Source organism: Poecilia latipinna, unplaced genomic scaffold, assembly GCF_001443285.1.
Source record: "Poecilia latipinna isolate Pla-1442-1.1 unplaced genomic scaffold, P_latipinna-1.0 Scaffold2855, whole genome shotgun sequence".
In the NCBI taxonomy this organism is placed as follows: Eukaryota; Metazoa; Chordata; class Actinopteri; order Cyprinodontiformes; family Poeciliidae; genus Poecilia; species Poecilia latipinna.
The window spans coordinates 47672-63658 of record NW_015115471.1 but is presented as its reverse complement, the minus strand read 5'-3'; the positions used below and the strand labels follow the sequence as shown (position 1 = coordinate 63658).

The 15987-nt window shown below is 37.5% G+C and overlaps 1 protein-coding gene across 5 annotated transcripts in view; it reads left to right on the top strand.

The window, feature by feature from the left end:
* Positions 1-299: 299 nt before the first annotated feature.
* The window catches only part of LOC106939393 (protein diaphanous homolog 2-like), a 46050-nt gene continuing 30362 nt past the window's right edge, over positions 300-15987 (top strand). For 4 of the 5 annotated variants that reach the window (XM_015021779.1, XM_015021781.1, XM_015021780.1 and 1 more), the window contains exons 1-2: positions 300-366; positions 928-1298. In XM_015021779.1, the coding sequence (XP_014877265.1) occupies positions 1215-1298 (84 nt within the window). In that variant the 5' untranslated portion in view covers positions 300-366; positions 928-1214. Of the gene's footprint in view, positions 367-805; positions 1299-15987 lie in introns of all 5 variants that reach the window. The other variant, XM_015021776.1, reaches the window with a different exon arrangement.

Below are 15987 nucleotides of genomic sequence, written 5' to 3'. Positions count from 1 at the left end.
AAGAGCTAATTTCTTCTGTAAATGATGTGGACACAGTTTGTAATAGTTCTACTGGTGTCGCTTCCACAGAAAAGCGATTTACATGTGTATTATCATAACACAGGTGAACAGTAAGCCATACAAGCCTTTTCTTTGGTCCCTGATCTATTCTTACAACTGATTCCCATCCTCCTGCTGTGTGAAATCACACACTGACCTCTCTTCCATCACAGTCTCCGCCCATTCGACGCCACGCCGACCTTACAACTGTCAGCACATCTGGCCAATGATAATTCAGCTTCCCATTTAAGGCACACCTCATTGCCCAATCACGTGTCGTAAGAGGCGGGCGCGTTGTGGGCCTGGTTTTCAGGTTTGGTTGCTGAGGTAAGCTCCCGTTTGAAATTTCTGACTTTTCTTTCACAATATTTTTATTCCCCATTGTGTGTTTGTGTAGACTATCGTTATATGCGGCTGGGTGATGTTGTTTCAGTTAAAATAAAGTGTGTTTGTCGGGTAACAGTCGCTCAGAGCTTGATCGGTGAAGCGCTGCAAAGTATCTCAAGCATAGAGAACAACGGTGATTTTTCAACTATGACAACCGTTTATTGATTCTGATCAATGGCTGTATCACATCTAAAAATGTTGAAACGTATAAAAGCAGCTGTGTCTGGATTATCACCTATATAAACAAGTTCACTCGTAAGTTTATATTAGAAATAGACATTTGCTTTGTTGGTCAGTGTATTATAACAAGCTGCTTTTATTTTTCTATTGTTTAGATTAATATAGCTAACTCTGACAGGTTTGTTTACATATGTTTTAGCCCGTTGTTGGTGGCTCTCAGCATGCTGACAAGGAAGAAACACGTGTGAGCAGAAACTTAACGTCCAGCACAGTCTGAGAGAGTAATTATCTGTTGTTTGCACAATGTTGTGCTACTTTCAGAGTGCCAATACACCCTGCTGTTTGAGGTGACTTAACTGCCGATCAGAGGAGACCACACACAACCACACCTCTTGTACAAGCAGACTTCTCTACCGGATGGTTTTGGACACTATGTGGAAGCGGAGAACTTTTTACGTTTGGCATTTTTAAACGGGATGGATTTTGAGAACACATAACTTTGGATATACGTTTTGTATTTTTGCTGTTGGGATTTTTTTTTTTCCCTTAAGTGGAGTTAATCAAGTTTGAAGCTTGCTTCTGGAAGGGAACTGACTTCAAGAGCTAAAATGGACCAAGCCAGCGGTGGGGAGGATCCCAACAAGCCCTCTAAAAAGAAGTCCAGTGAGGATGAGGGTAAAAACAAAAAGCTGGTGGGTATTCTAAGCAGATAACGTTTGTTGCATGAAATTTAAATTTAAAAGAGCCATTTGTAGAAAGTTAAAGCATCTGTAGAGGTACAGAACACTCTGTCAACACACAACATTAGGCTAAAGGTATCGATGTGTTATTATTATTTAATGTATCTCCTACAGAGTGGCTGTAATAGCAGTCAGAGTTTAGCAAATCAGATGCTGTTATGTTGAGTGCTTCAATTTTCAAGGCATTAAGTGGATCATGTGATCATCTTATCAATGCTTTTCCTGAAAGTTTTTTTTTTTTTTTCTTCTGAAGAGTGCTCTTGTTGTGACAGCTAGACCTGTATGCATCACGTGTTCATACATACCTTGTTACTGGATTACTTATTGCACGGTGCAACGCACGTGGTTATTGTGGGGCTTTTATTAACCCTGTGAGTGTGTGTGTGATTGATAAAGGGTGACCTTAGTCAGCTTGAGGGCAGTGTCTGTCAGATAACTGTAAACTTCAGTTGGCATTGGTTCATTTCTGGCTTCCACATCTGCTCGGCCTAGTGAAGTAATCTAGATATAGAGAGAAGTGTGCATATTTGAAAAGGAGTCCAACCTGAGTCTGACGTTAGTGGTTCACTGACTTTATCGAGCAGTTCCTTTCTGTCAGTAGATGTGGTTACAGTTGAGGTTTTTGTTATCGGTACTTTGCAAAGTTTGTATTTTCCAATATGATAACGAAGCAGGACATTAACAACGAAAGTAGAAATGGAGTACATTCCACTTGCATGTCACTTTACAGCCAGAAATGTCAATGGGTTTTATTCTTATATTGTTTAAAAGACTAACGCAAAGTAGTGAATTCTTGTGAGGTAGGAAGGCTGGTGTCCAGCAACTTTTACAAGTGTCTCTACTTTGACACAGCCAAGTCAAATTATTGGGTCATTAGTACAAATTTGGAGAACTTGACTGCAAACTGAGGAGATAATTCGGCCATTTCAACCAGGGACGCATTTAAAAGTTGTATTACACCGGTGGAGTTGAAGACCCCTGTTTTGCAATATAGCTCAAAATCAGAAAAATTGGATGAAAAGCAATTCTGAACATAAGATTTTAAAACTTGCCACATATTCTTAATTTGTCTGGAGTTTGACTGGGCCATTCTAACCCATAAAATTCCCACACCATAATGCTGCCACCCCAAAACATTTCACTGTGAGGAATGTTATTTTTGGGGTGCTGTGCACCGTTAGCTTTCCACCAAACATCCATAGTGGCCAATATAATTTATTTTTGTTTTCTCAACTGATTAAATCAACTTCTTTCACATGTTTTCAAACTTCTCCACAGCAATATCTTTGAGTTGACTTGGTCTTCTTGGTGCTGTTAATGTGGAAAAAGTTCAAGGCGTATGAATACTTTTGCAAGGCATTGTAATTGGAGTTAGTTGGTGTCAGGATGATCTAAAACCAACTGTTACCACATTAAAGACGGTGTTAAGCTGTGCTCTTTGTGGATGTCAAAACTGTAGATGTGAGTAATTGCACCATTAATATACTAAAAGCTTCCCATAGTGTTCTGCTTTTCTCACTAGGAGTTGGAGCGTGAAGTTACTGGGGAAAATCTGACTGCAGCTGAGTGGCATCAGTTCTTAGCTGCCGCTGGCAAAGCAGAAGCATGTGCTAAAATAACGTTTTCTGTTTCAGTACATCTTAAAATAGATTTGCTTATACGTGAGTTTTTATTTCCCTGAGTATTTTCCTGTGTTTAACTTTTGTTTTCTAAATGGCGAACAAACTGCATAGCTTTCTATCGGTTCTGAGAAGCACCACCTCTTGATGTGATTTGCTACAATTTTATCGACAATTTTACATTCAGACCATCAGATAGGAATCCTTTGTCAACTTTGAAGTAATCTGTTTGTTTAGCTAGCAATAATTATTGCTTATGACTGGATTGAGCCTTTATTTATGTGGGAAAGTTCCTTTGCATCAACTCCACGTCGGACGCTGATCCCAGTGCATTTCGCTGTCTGCTGATGGCACACTGTGGATTGCACTGCAGTGTGTGGACTAATGCTAAAGTCTCCACTGTGGAAGCAGAGCAGAGCAACTTCTATAGCAAAATTATAATTATCTGAGAAGTCGACTAAAGGAGTAAATTAAGCAAAATCTAATGGCACTTGCTTATGCTGCAGTCTCCTTTGATTCATGCACAAACATCCAGTCTGGATCCACGCCTTCACTGAGTTCATTCGAGGATGCAGTGGGTCAACTGAGGTCATTTTCAGTGTTTTGACATGGATTTCTTTGAAATTTGACAGTTCATAAGTACATCAGAGCATAAAGGCCGTTATAGATTCAAGACAAAAATAACGTGGTCTTAGAGGAGTAAATTTCTGCCAAAACAAATACATTTCTGGATTAATTTCACATATTTGCAAGAAAAAATAGGATATTTTCTAATATAATATATACAGCTATGAACTTTATTTTGTAATTATTCAAAGAGGGGCTAGTTTGTTCAAGAGTTTTCTTCTCTTTGCTCCCTTTTCAAGTCAAAAGTATGTGTTTGTGACTCAGTGACACTTGCTAAATCAGGTGAATAAATTTGTGAAATGTAGATAAGCAAGGAAAATTTTGCATTAAGCCAAAGATCTGTGAGGGAAAAAACACTTCAATTTATTAGACAAAAACTCTGAATTTATCAAAAATTTGTGGTAAAAATGTTAAGTCCTCTAAGCTTTAAGTAGTAAATATAGGAGATTTGCTTAATTCATATGCATTTCTGATTTTAATATGTCAGAAAATCTGAGTCCCAATACTAAACACTTATAACGGCTTGTTTTCATAGGTCAAACACCAAATATACCTTAACATGCAGTAATGTATACACTCTTTGTAGTACCACAGAAGCTAACACCCACAGTCTTCCTTATTTCCTCTCTTAGGACACGGCCAATCAGCATGAAGGAAAAAGAATGACGCTCCTGGATTGGCTGTGTTAAATAGCAACGCTCCATCTGCAAATAGATGATAATTCCATAGAAAAAAATCCATGAATACTGAACCACAAATGGGGGGAGTTTGCTGTACCTAGTGTTCCCAAGATGCTCTTTGTTGGAGTTGTCTTAACAGTTAGATTGTCCTGCTGCTATAAAAATCCTTGTTTGACTCCTTCACAATAAAAAACAAACAAACCAGAAAACAATGCATTTTCCAGGATTATATTAATCTGAGGATTACAGGGCGGTGCTTGTTTTAGCTTTGGAGTTGGCTGCACCCGATATAGTCACTCTATTGTAATTGTTCCTTGATAATCCTTTACAATCGGTCACAAAATTGTTTTGTTTCTCTTCTTTAAGTGTTGTGGCCTAAGTAACTCCAAAAAGAACAACTACGGAGAATAGTTTAATCTTGCTCTTAGTGGCTTAATGTATTTGTGATTTTTAAAGACCTTTCTACATATTTTATTTTTGCATGTACAATAGCTGGATCTGGTCATTCAGGTCGGACCAGTCGTGCTTAAATCTGTCTATTTGCACTAGAATCAGCCAGGATTCATGTCAATACAAGGTCTGAACAGGCCTACAGAGCGACTAACTGATTGAAAGTGGCCAGGATTCTTGTGGAGATGCATTTACGCACCATGTGTGAAAACGCTCAGAGTACCCATTTGTAAACAGATCACCCCATATGTGTGATAAGACCACAGTGAAAAGGGCAGCGCTACCACATGACTCGGTCTGGGAATTTATGAACATCTTGACTGTTAACTTCTACTCCTCTAATGTGGTGTTGTCAGCTTGCAGTAAATGGTTTACAGGCGCAAAGTCGAGACAAAGTTTGGCGATAAGATGTGCCAGACAGGAAATCCCAGACTGAGCTGAAGTTGCATATTCTCCCAGAGCTAGGGTGGTGTTTCAAGAAAGTGTGATGACTTCACCACCTATATCACTTCTGAGGAGCTTGTGTAAGACGGGCAGTTTTGGTTTCTGAAGGCAGTCTCATGGCCAGGCATGTTCCCTGTTGCTCAATCTTCCTCTAGTCTAAAGTATAGCTGTTTGCAGAAACCTCAGCAGAGCTCTGAATTGAAGGAGGAAGTGATCATTCATCCCTGGGAGGAGCCTTGATTTGTTCTCCTCTGTTTATTCCCACTACAAGTCGCCTGTTTTTTGCACCATAGTTTGGTTGTAAACATGTAAAACTCATGAAACAAAACATTTAAATCTAACAGATTTTGATGGTTTCACATGTCGTAACACAGATGAGTAGTTTAGACTGATAAAACAACTCAAGAAGTTACCAAAAGATTTGGGGTTAAATACTTAAAATGCCATGCAGATTCAAGAATAAGCTAATGCCCCATCATCACACACTCATTTCTGCCTAAAGCAAAGTTAAAGTCGGGCTTCAAGGGAGAAGCTTCGAGAGCTGAGTGTTTATTCAACAGGTTTCTGTGCAGGATTACATCATTTGGATTACGAGGCCCCACGTTGCAGAGACTCAGCCAAGGACAATCGCATAACTCTTCAGTGTTTTGAGAGAAACTCGCCTCAAAACCTGCCAGTTTTCTGGAGCCGTTTGTTTCCATACTGTTATTGCAGCGATAACGTGGCGCCGTGCCATTCATTGGAGCAGGAAGATGGAATGAGATCTTTAAAAGGAATTTAGTTGTGCTTGTTTGGCAAGAAGGGAGAAATATGTCCTCTGTGCATACCAGAGTAAAAGATGACCTCAGAGTGCAAATTGAGAAACGGATACCTCCCACTCTCTTAAAAAAAAAACAACAACCAAAAAACAATTGGGCTGTATATTTTTCACTGTGCTGGATCATGCATACTTGTAACCTACAACATCAGTGAAGAAAACAGGCATTGGATCCATTCTTATTAGTTTTAGATAAAACAATGATGATGACTTTTCACAGCTTGTCAAATCTGGTCTCGAATCTCATAACTTCTGTCTCTGCTTAGGCATGAATTAATTTTCTGTGTTGCATATACTAATGCTAAGGAGCATTAGTATATTCAGAAAGGCTCTCTTATAAAAATGCATTTATCTGCCAAAAAATCATTTATTAATTAAACTGATATCATTTATGTGAACACACTTTAAAACGTTTATTAAATCTCAGTTTTCACATAAATAAAATTAACCTGTTTTGCATGCAGCTGTGCATTTTGGATTGCACACAGTAAAAGTCCCTTAAGCATTCCCATATTTTGTAACAGTAAAACTAACTTCAATGTATCTGATTGGAACCTTATGTGATCAATCAACTTTGATGCTTGGTGCAACTAGCTTCAGAAGTCATCTAAATAGTTATTTTCAAGTCCAGACTTTAAATTTAGTCATTCTCCATCCAATCTTACCAAACTCCAGCTATTTTACATAGAAGACTTGGGGAATTTTCAGTCTGAAGGTGTGTCAGACAAGCCAGAGAGAAGAAACACTGAAAATTCCTAATTTATTTGCAAAAAATGTCAAAAAATATATATATTAGTTTGGCCCAAGACAGAGTCAACATAACAGACTTAAACTTGTGTTGTAACACAGAAAACTCCAGCATAAACTGAACTGATGAACAAAATATGAGGGAAACTTAAATAGTGGTGACACATAACGGTTAGTAAGCTAACATACAAACCTCACCGATTAAACCGATACAATGTGACAAAACATGGAAAAGCTTTGGTGATGACTATTTTTGCAAGCCACTGCAGGTTTCGACATAAGAAATGCAGAATTGCACTTTAAAGCAATGTTTTTGATATGCAAATTAGCCATGTGATCAGTTTGCTCATGATGAATCATGTGGAGCTTTCCATCTGGCAGAGCATGCTGACTAGGGAAAGGTGCAAGCACAACTGAGAAATTCCTGACATACTCTATCATGTTACAAGCCTTGCGGTAAAACTGGTAGCTGTGTCTGTCTGTGGATAGTTTGTGGCAGCCATCTGTGACAAGTACATATTTCAACAGTTTGTATCCCATCAACACTGATTAGTCAATCTTTTCCACTGTAGGGCTTTTGAATAAAGTTTAAATATGTTGAGAATTAATGGGATAGTTGGCCAGTGGTGCTTTTTGGAGTCATGCTTGTGGAAATTGAACAACCTGTTGATGTGGGATCCAAAAACTAGAAGATTAAATTACTTTGCACTGAAAGTTGACATGCGCACATTTTCATTCTTTTTTTTTTTTTTTTTTTTTTCTTCACCATAGGAAAAGGACTACGGGAACTAAAAACTACTTACAAAAATTCTGAGACGAAGGCAGAACTCTGAGGTGTTTTTCCCAGAATTTGGAGAGTTTGAGTTCTAACTCGACTTCAATCTGGGAATTCTGACTTTGTTTTTCTCCAGTATTCTAACATGTTTTTCTTAGAATTTGGAATTTATTCTCAGAATTTTGACTTTTTTTTTCTCAGTTCTGACTTTTTTCCCCCTCAGAATTCTGACATTTCTTTTGACATTCATGCAGATTGGCATGAAGGAGCAGACAACTTTACTGACTGCGATGCGAGTTGAGCAGGAGGTGAACTAACTTTCTGAGGAACTTGTTGGATTTAAGTGATCTCTTTTTTTTTTTTTTTTACATTTTTTATGTGGTTTAGTTTTGGCTCAGTAGCCGTAATCCTCTTCCATAAATTATCTTCTTGTGATATTGAAGAGTATTTAAGGAATGTTCAAATGAGAAGCCTAAAGTTTTATCCGATTGGTTTAAAAATGTCTGTATTTCTCTGTTGCTGAACCTACACATATTCCAAACTTTACTTAAAGTCAGGTCATACTTGTTTGTAACTTTGGACTCAACTTAACATTCTAAATGTGAAACAATAAGAAAACCTTGCTGCTAGCAAGCAAACTGATGGCTATTCAAGCTACATCTAGAACTCCAGAAAAGCATATGGGTTTCTGCTTGAATGCCTTCAAATGACTGGAAAAACGTGCTGGGGGGATGTGGCTGCAGAAATTTAACTTTGGAAGATGAGATCCATAAAAGAAGAGCAAAAACGCATCTCACTATTTGAGGGACAAAAAGGCAAATAGGAGATTTGTTACAGAAATGCAAGCTGTATTGACAAAGCTGTGCCATCAGGAGCGGTGATATAACCGTTCTGTGTTTTTATTAGAGATAAGTTGTGAACAAAAGTGCTTCAGTAAACTCGAAGCTTGTGTTTTTTTTTTTTTTAACCCCTGTGCCCTGGACCCCTCTGCCCTGCTTGATTCAGATGTGTCTCTGCTCCAACGCAGCTGACTTCAGTTATTGAATCAGCTCCTCAGCATGTCATCGAGTTCAGCAGTAAGCTGCTAATTAGCCATCAGCTAATATCAGGTGTGATGAAGCAGGTCGGCATTAAAACATGCAGGCCAGTGGGCTCTGAGGAGCAGCTACAGAATGCTGGAACAGAAAGTTTCAGTAGGCGTCTGAGAAAAGAAAGTTATTGCACAGAACATGAAAGATTTGTTTTAGGTATTTGAAATCCTTTGAACTCCTGCATTAGTATTATATGTAGCATTAGTATTATATGTAGCATTATAGTCTAATAGAACATACAACATAGAACACATTATTAGTCCAATCAAAAGTACAAGAATAAAAAAAAAAAACTGATATGTTCCCCTTGTACGGATGCATGTCTTCTTTGAACGGACATGTAGATTTGATCACATTTTCCAAAATGAAATGAGACGGAGAAGAACTTTAGTTCAGGATTTATTGAGCAATTAAATTGATACATTCTGATTTTCAAATAAATCGGGCAAGAAATTCAAGCAGAGTTATGACAAAAAACCAAAAAACTTTGCATCGATCAGATGGGACAAGCAGGAATTGGTACAGTAAATCTTTCTTTTCTGCAGAAATACTCCCTTCAATTTGCCTCTCTGAAACAAAGGACAGTCTGATGTTTTAGTCAGTTTGTGCTGCTTTAAAGGGCATAAATATTTTCCTCTTCAGTTACATTCAGACTTGGAGCTCACCACAGTCATTAGCTTCCATGTCTGAACTTGAGAAATATGGAAAAAGAGGAAAAAAAAAAGAAGTTTAGTTCTGTTGCTTGGAGACCTAACACACTGGCACCAGTTATAGGAAGCGCATGATTTTGCAATTCTTACTTCTTTTCAACAAGCTTAATGCTGGATGTTATGGTTGGGAGGGAGGTAAAAATACTCAAAAAACACCTATCGCTAGACATGAAGAGAAAATGCTAAAGCTTTCTGTGTAATAGAAGCGTGATCTGTTATGTTTTCTTTCCTCAGTTTTGGGTTGAATCATCCCTTAAAAAATAAATGTTTATACCACATAATCTGAGTTGAATAAAGTGTTTCTGATGGAAAGACCAATAAGCAACCACATCAAATAATAATAATAAAAAAAATCATCCCCCTACAACTACAGAATGATATTCTTCAGGATAGCACTTTTATGGATTCTACTTTTTTTTTTTTTTTAAGTGACCGTGACTCAGTTAGTCTTTTTGTTTGAACATTTTTTTTTCTTTCAAATGATCTCTTCTTTGTTTGTTTATTTTGTTAAAACCCATTGAAGATGGAAAGATTATTGCATTTCACATTTCATTCTTTCAATGAAAAACCTTTTCTGGTTCAATGGTATAAAAATATACAGTATGCTCTTTAAAAAAACACATTGTGTAAAATAAAAACAAAATAAATCTCTGTAAACGACGCCAAAATAAACATGCCTTGTCGCGTAAAAACTAAACATAGGTCTTTGTCATTGCTCTGCGGGGGAGCTAGAAATCCATGTGAGCCACAGAGAACCTTTAAATTCTTAAGCTATTAATGATATGATTGGCGCGTTTTAGAATAGTTCAGTTTTGTGCAGCAATTTAAGTTAAACGCATTAAACTCTGGGAACGTTCTGCTCAGTTCAGCAGCTTTATCTGATTCATCAAATATTTGGAAATCATTGTTCCAGTTTTGAAGAACAGAAAGTTAAATAGATGGCTCTTTTAAGACATACCCAGACCTGTTTCACCAAGCAAAGACTGCAGTTGAGATAAAATCGAAAATATGAAACTGTCATTTTTAAGTTGGAATAAGTGAACAAGGCAGGGAGTCATCTTTAAAGCTTGGGACAGTTTTGACAGCATCACATTGTGAATCATGTTCATGTGGCATTTGAAGATATTTAGCACTTTGATTTCTGAATTTGACAGAAGCCTAAGGGAATTATTTTAAGTTTTGCTAGCATGTGGGTAGCACTAGTTCTCAGATTTCATGCTGCTCTTTCTTGCTTCACTCCTGTTTTGTCGGTCTTGTGATGCAGTTAAGACGAAGATGAAGCTTTCCATGCAGTAGTTTTGTGTCTTATTTTGTGCTGGTCGGTAAACACAAAGACAATAGTGCTAGGCCGACGTGTGAAAACCAGCAGGAAGTTGACCACATTTCAGTGCTGTAATGGCATTCAGGAAGTGGGAGACGGGAAGTGGCTCAGAATGCTTCAGTAGCACAGCAGAGGAAACCCTCAAATTCACTGGTTGGATGTAGCCCTGGAATAAGCCTATAGTTTTTATAGATCACTGGGTGGGACATAAGACAGAAAGGCCATTTAATAATCTGCTGAAGATAATAGCTGTACATCAGAACAGAAATGTCTGTTTTTATGTCGCAGGAAATGAATCATACTTTCATCGTGGCTATAGTTCCACTCAGCGGTTTGATGATTAATGACTGAAGGATGTTTTGACTGAGTTGCTGCAGTCAGATGCACACCAGGATGAACGCGTTTTCCCTTCTGTCACTTATATCGAGTGCTGCAGGGGACATTTTTCCACTCCTAAAATAATTCTGTTTTTTAATAGTCATGAGCTTTACTTAAACATCTATGATCAAAAACAGCTTTCTTGATGGTTGTGGTTGTGTTTTTCCCCCCTAGTTTTGAAATTGCAGATCTGAGTCACACAGTGTGACATGCTTATAGACTAATACAGCTGCTTCTCAGTAAATTACAACATAATCAAGAAGCGACTTCTTTTCAGTTATTCAATTTGAACACATGGCGTGATGTATTTAAAGCATTTATTTCTGTTTAGCCTAATGATTACGACAGATCATAACGACTCAAATACTGTCTCTCAGAGCAATAAAAATTATTTTTTTTTATTACAGAGAAATTATGCTATGGGCCTATTAACCAAGGGGAAGACTTCTGGCTTTACAGTTGTGTGCTGGTCAGTCAAGAAGGGTAAACGACAAAATATATAGCCATGAAAGTCTCAGAGAAACTGCAGCTGGACACGTCTGTGTCCTCACAGCACAAGGGGTGCAGCTGTCACATTCCTCATGTTGGGCTTCTGCTAAACCAGAGACGGCATCAGAAGTGTCTTAGCTACAAGAAAAAGAAAAAGGAGTGGACTGTTGCTCTGTGGTCCAAAGTCCTCTTTTTAGACTTTAGATTAAAGCAATGTTTGCATTTCATTTGAGTATCAAGATCACAGAGTCTCTAGACTCTTTAGGGAGAGTGAAGTGGCTCAGAAGTAAAGCTTTATGAAGGCGGGTGTGAGGCTTCCACAACCAGTGATGTTTTGGAGAGCCATGGCATTGCTGACTAAGGAAAGCCAGACAGAGTAATGAGGGTTTTGTTGTCATCATTGAATCTGAATCTTTGAATTGAATTCCTGAAATCAACTTTTTGATACTTTTATTTTCTTTTGAGAGAGTGAAAACTATTAAAAGTTTTAAACATGATTATTTTATTTATTTACCCAGGAAGAAATACTCATTTAGATTAAAAATCTCCTTTACAAGAGTGCCGTGGGCTATACAGCAACAATGCAAGACACTTTCCACCTTTAGACATTTTTAAATACGACATTTGATTCTAGTTAAACATATATCATAAATCCTCTCCGGTTCTTGTTATTCAAGAGCCCTTTAAAACCAACGCCTCAGTCTTTAAAAAGTTGCTGAACTCCATGCTTGATCCATGCCGAAGGAAAACTTGTCACAGACCTTTAATAAGTAACCATGTTTTAAAATCTTGTAATGGTGATCAACTTTACTAGAACGTTAACTTTCATTGGTAATGTCACATGTATCTCAAATACCTGGGATAATCTCTAGAACCTTCTTGACTGAAACGGTTGTAATGTAGGTATATCACAGGAACCGGTCAGTCAGTTTGCAGGGTTTTACTTGTCAGTGATTTGTAAAAGTTAATTGGCAATACATTAGTTTCATCAGTCTGTCAAGTGCAAATCACTCTGTGTTTAATGTTGACCAGTTTAGAAAGACTTTTAGAAACCTCTGCTGCATTTAATGGCTCCATATTGGCTCTACTGAGAGTAACGCACCATTAGGACGTTTCTTTCATTAGAAACGAAGATGACCCGAAGGCAGTTCTGTGCTTTCTCGTTTGTCATGCAGTCGCATGGTTGGGTCATCCAGTGTGAAGTCATTCAGATTTTAGCTGCTCTGGCTTCTATATCCTTCCTCTTTTCAGAAGTTTCCATTTAAAGAAGCCGTAAACAATGTCTGTGCCTTTTCTGAACAAGACTCAGCGACCCGTAACTTTTTAAAGTATTGGCTGGTAATAAAAACTGTAGGGCAGTTGTTGTTAGTAATTTGCTGATGACTACAAAGTTTTAGACAATATTATCTGATTTTGTGATGTTTTGTTTCTAATGGCAAAATCCTTAGGTCTCTGCTTTTTTCAGCAAATTAGTTTGATTTTTGGTGGGGGTTTTTTTAAACTGATTCTCTGTGACTGTTATGTTACTGTATCTGCTACTTTTTATTGTGCTCCAATATATGTATAGCCTTTCTTCATTCTTTATGTTATTCAGATCTATTTCCTGTAGATCAAACTGCTGGTATTTGTGAAGGTTGGGGACCAAAGCTGCCCAAGAAAAGCTAAAATCTATGCATATTTTGAAACACTAATATACAATATCCACTAGACGGTCTTTTTTTTTTTTGGTTAAGATTAATTGTTTCAGAATTGGCTGATCCAAATGAGGATTACATTGAAAGTAAAATGCAGCAAATGCATTTTCATTAAAAGGGACATTTTGGCATTTTTATAACCATTTACCTCTAATCCATGACAATACAATACAAATTGGCAAATAAGCAAACTGTAGACAAAACCATGCTTTGTGTCCATGAACTTAACCTTTGCATATTCAATTATTTCTTTAAATCGTTCATTGTTTAGATGAATTAGGAGATAAACACAATCACACAAATGTGAAGATATGGTGTCTGATTTAATGTTGTTGTTTTCCAGAGACTTTAGTATACAATGGCAAAAGAAACCAGGCGATGCTGGTAGATATTTATTGGACTTGCTGTATCACATTTCCTGCCTGTAGACTGAGTAAATTATTTTTCATTTGGTATCGGAGATAAAAAGCTGATCTCCAAGTTAGTCTGTCACATCTTTCTTGAGTTCTTTTGAAGACCTAAATACACCAAATGATGAGAAACTGTGTTTGACATGTTCATTTAGAGTCTGAAGACTAACTCCTTTCTAATTTGCTTTTCCAAACAGCTAATAAGAGTGAATGTTTAATAGACAGCTCTAATTCCAATTCAACAGGTTAAATCAGGGTCTGACAGTGTAAAAAGTGCAATTCAAACCAGAAAGACTCCCTTTGGCACTTACAGTTGTCTGTATTCACGCCCAAAATGTCTGATGTTTGTTCACATGTGGAGCACATTTGGAGGCTGTCATTACATGTTAACAACATTTACTAGACACTTTAATGAGTTTATTCTGATCTGATTTGGTTACACAGGGGGAACTCTGTGCAGCTTGATGCCACTCCCTCAAATTGCTCATATTAGAAGGAATACTGTTAATTTTATTTGATTACACAAAGATAATTTGGGTAATTGGAAAAAGAAGCCCTCTAATTCCTGAACTAGATTGACCTTTGGTGTATTTAGTTAAATGAGAGCTTCATGTTTCTTCTACACTTAATGGAATCAATATAGTAACTTTCCATAAATTATAGTAAATAAATTGATGCAAAGTGCCTTTTTTTCATAAACACCTACAGTAGGTGCTGTTTTGGTTAAATGCTTGGGTAAATTAAGCCTGAGACCCCTTAAATAGCAATTTACGAACTTCTCGTTTATGGTTTACAATGTTGAGATGTACTCCATTTGTGTTGCTGAGGTGAAATTAGCAGATTCTCAGGAAATATGTTGTGAAATTATAATGTTCAGTCTGTGAATAAAGATGTTAACTGTGTAGTGACTGGCAAACCCTGACAGCTGTGGTTGCGTCAACACTTGTTACAGTGCTGTGAAGTATACCACCCACTGCAGTTTTTTGTCACACTCAAACATTTCAGAACATTAAACAGACTTTAATTCTGGACAAGACAACCAGAGTTAGTAGAAAAAAAAAGTCTTTCATGTGGTGATTTTGCTTTAGTGCCAAAAAGTTAGCTAGACCAACCAGGTCCTATAGTTCCATTACAAAATGACTATGATCGACTGCATTTTTAAAAGTTCTTCTCATTTCCACTGACCACATCCAGACCCGATTTCTGCCAGACCAACAAAATAAAAAAAAATAAAATAAAAAACTTAAAATAGAACCTGTTTGACAGCATGAAGTTGGCTAAATTATATAAAAAAGTAACAAATGATGATTTGAGATTAATACATTTGGGACATTACAGTGAGAGTTGTTATCCACCAGTAGGAATAAAAGAAGAATAAAGAGAAAATAATGCATGCCGATGAAGTGGCCTAGTCAAAATCCAGATTGATATGCTGTGCTATGACTGTTCCTGCTTAAAAAACACACACTATGTGTGAATCATGACTATTGAAAGGATTTTCTCCCCACTAATGTTGGATTTGTTGCTGCAAAGGGTGGGACAACCAGTTATTAGGTGCAGGGGTGTCAAACTCCAGTCCTCAAGGGCCGCTGTCCTGCAACTTTTAGATGTGCCTCTGCTGCACCACACCTGAAAAGAATAATTAGGTCATTAGCAAGGCTCAGGAGAACCAATCTACACAGGGAGGAGGTAATTAAGCCATTTCATTCCACTGTTTTTTACCTGTGGCACATCTAAACACTGCAGGACAGCGGCCCTTGAGGACTGGAGTTTGACACCCCTGGTTTAGGGGGATGGTTACTGTTTTACTTCGGCCAGATTGGCTTGAATAGTTTTTTTTATTCTCTTTAATATGTATGCGCATTTTGTATTTACTCTGGCTATCTTCTAATATAAAACTTCGTTTGATCTGGAATATTTAACGGTGACAATAAAAAATAAAAACGGGATAAATCCGTAATGGAGCAAATTTTATTTCCAGACAATCCCTTCATATGGCTGTAGCTAATTAAAGTAAGACCTAATTTCCTTCAAGTTGTTTTACAAAGGCATCGTGGTCTCTGATTTTTATGGTGATAGTTCCAGTGAGTGAGTTAAATACACCATACAGATGCTCAAGTTAAATTAGCTGAGTGCAGGCAGCTCTGCTTTTTAAAAGCGGTGGAGTTATAGTCACTCTGAAGCAACATTTATCTTCTCTCTGTCTCAGAAGTCAGATTATTACATGCGCCACCTGGTATGAGTTTCCAATAAAACAGAGCTATTCAACGATATGTTTCACATTCAACCGCAGTTTTGCTATGGCGATATTAGAAGTTGTTTTGTGAAATATGCATACTGGTACAGTTTCGTTTGCCCCAAATTGCCTTTCAAGTTGTGGGATATTGCT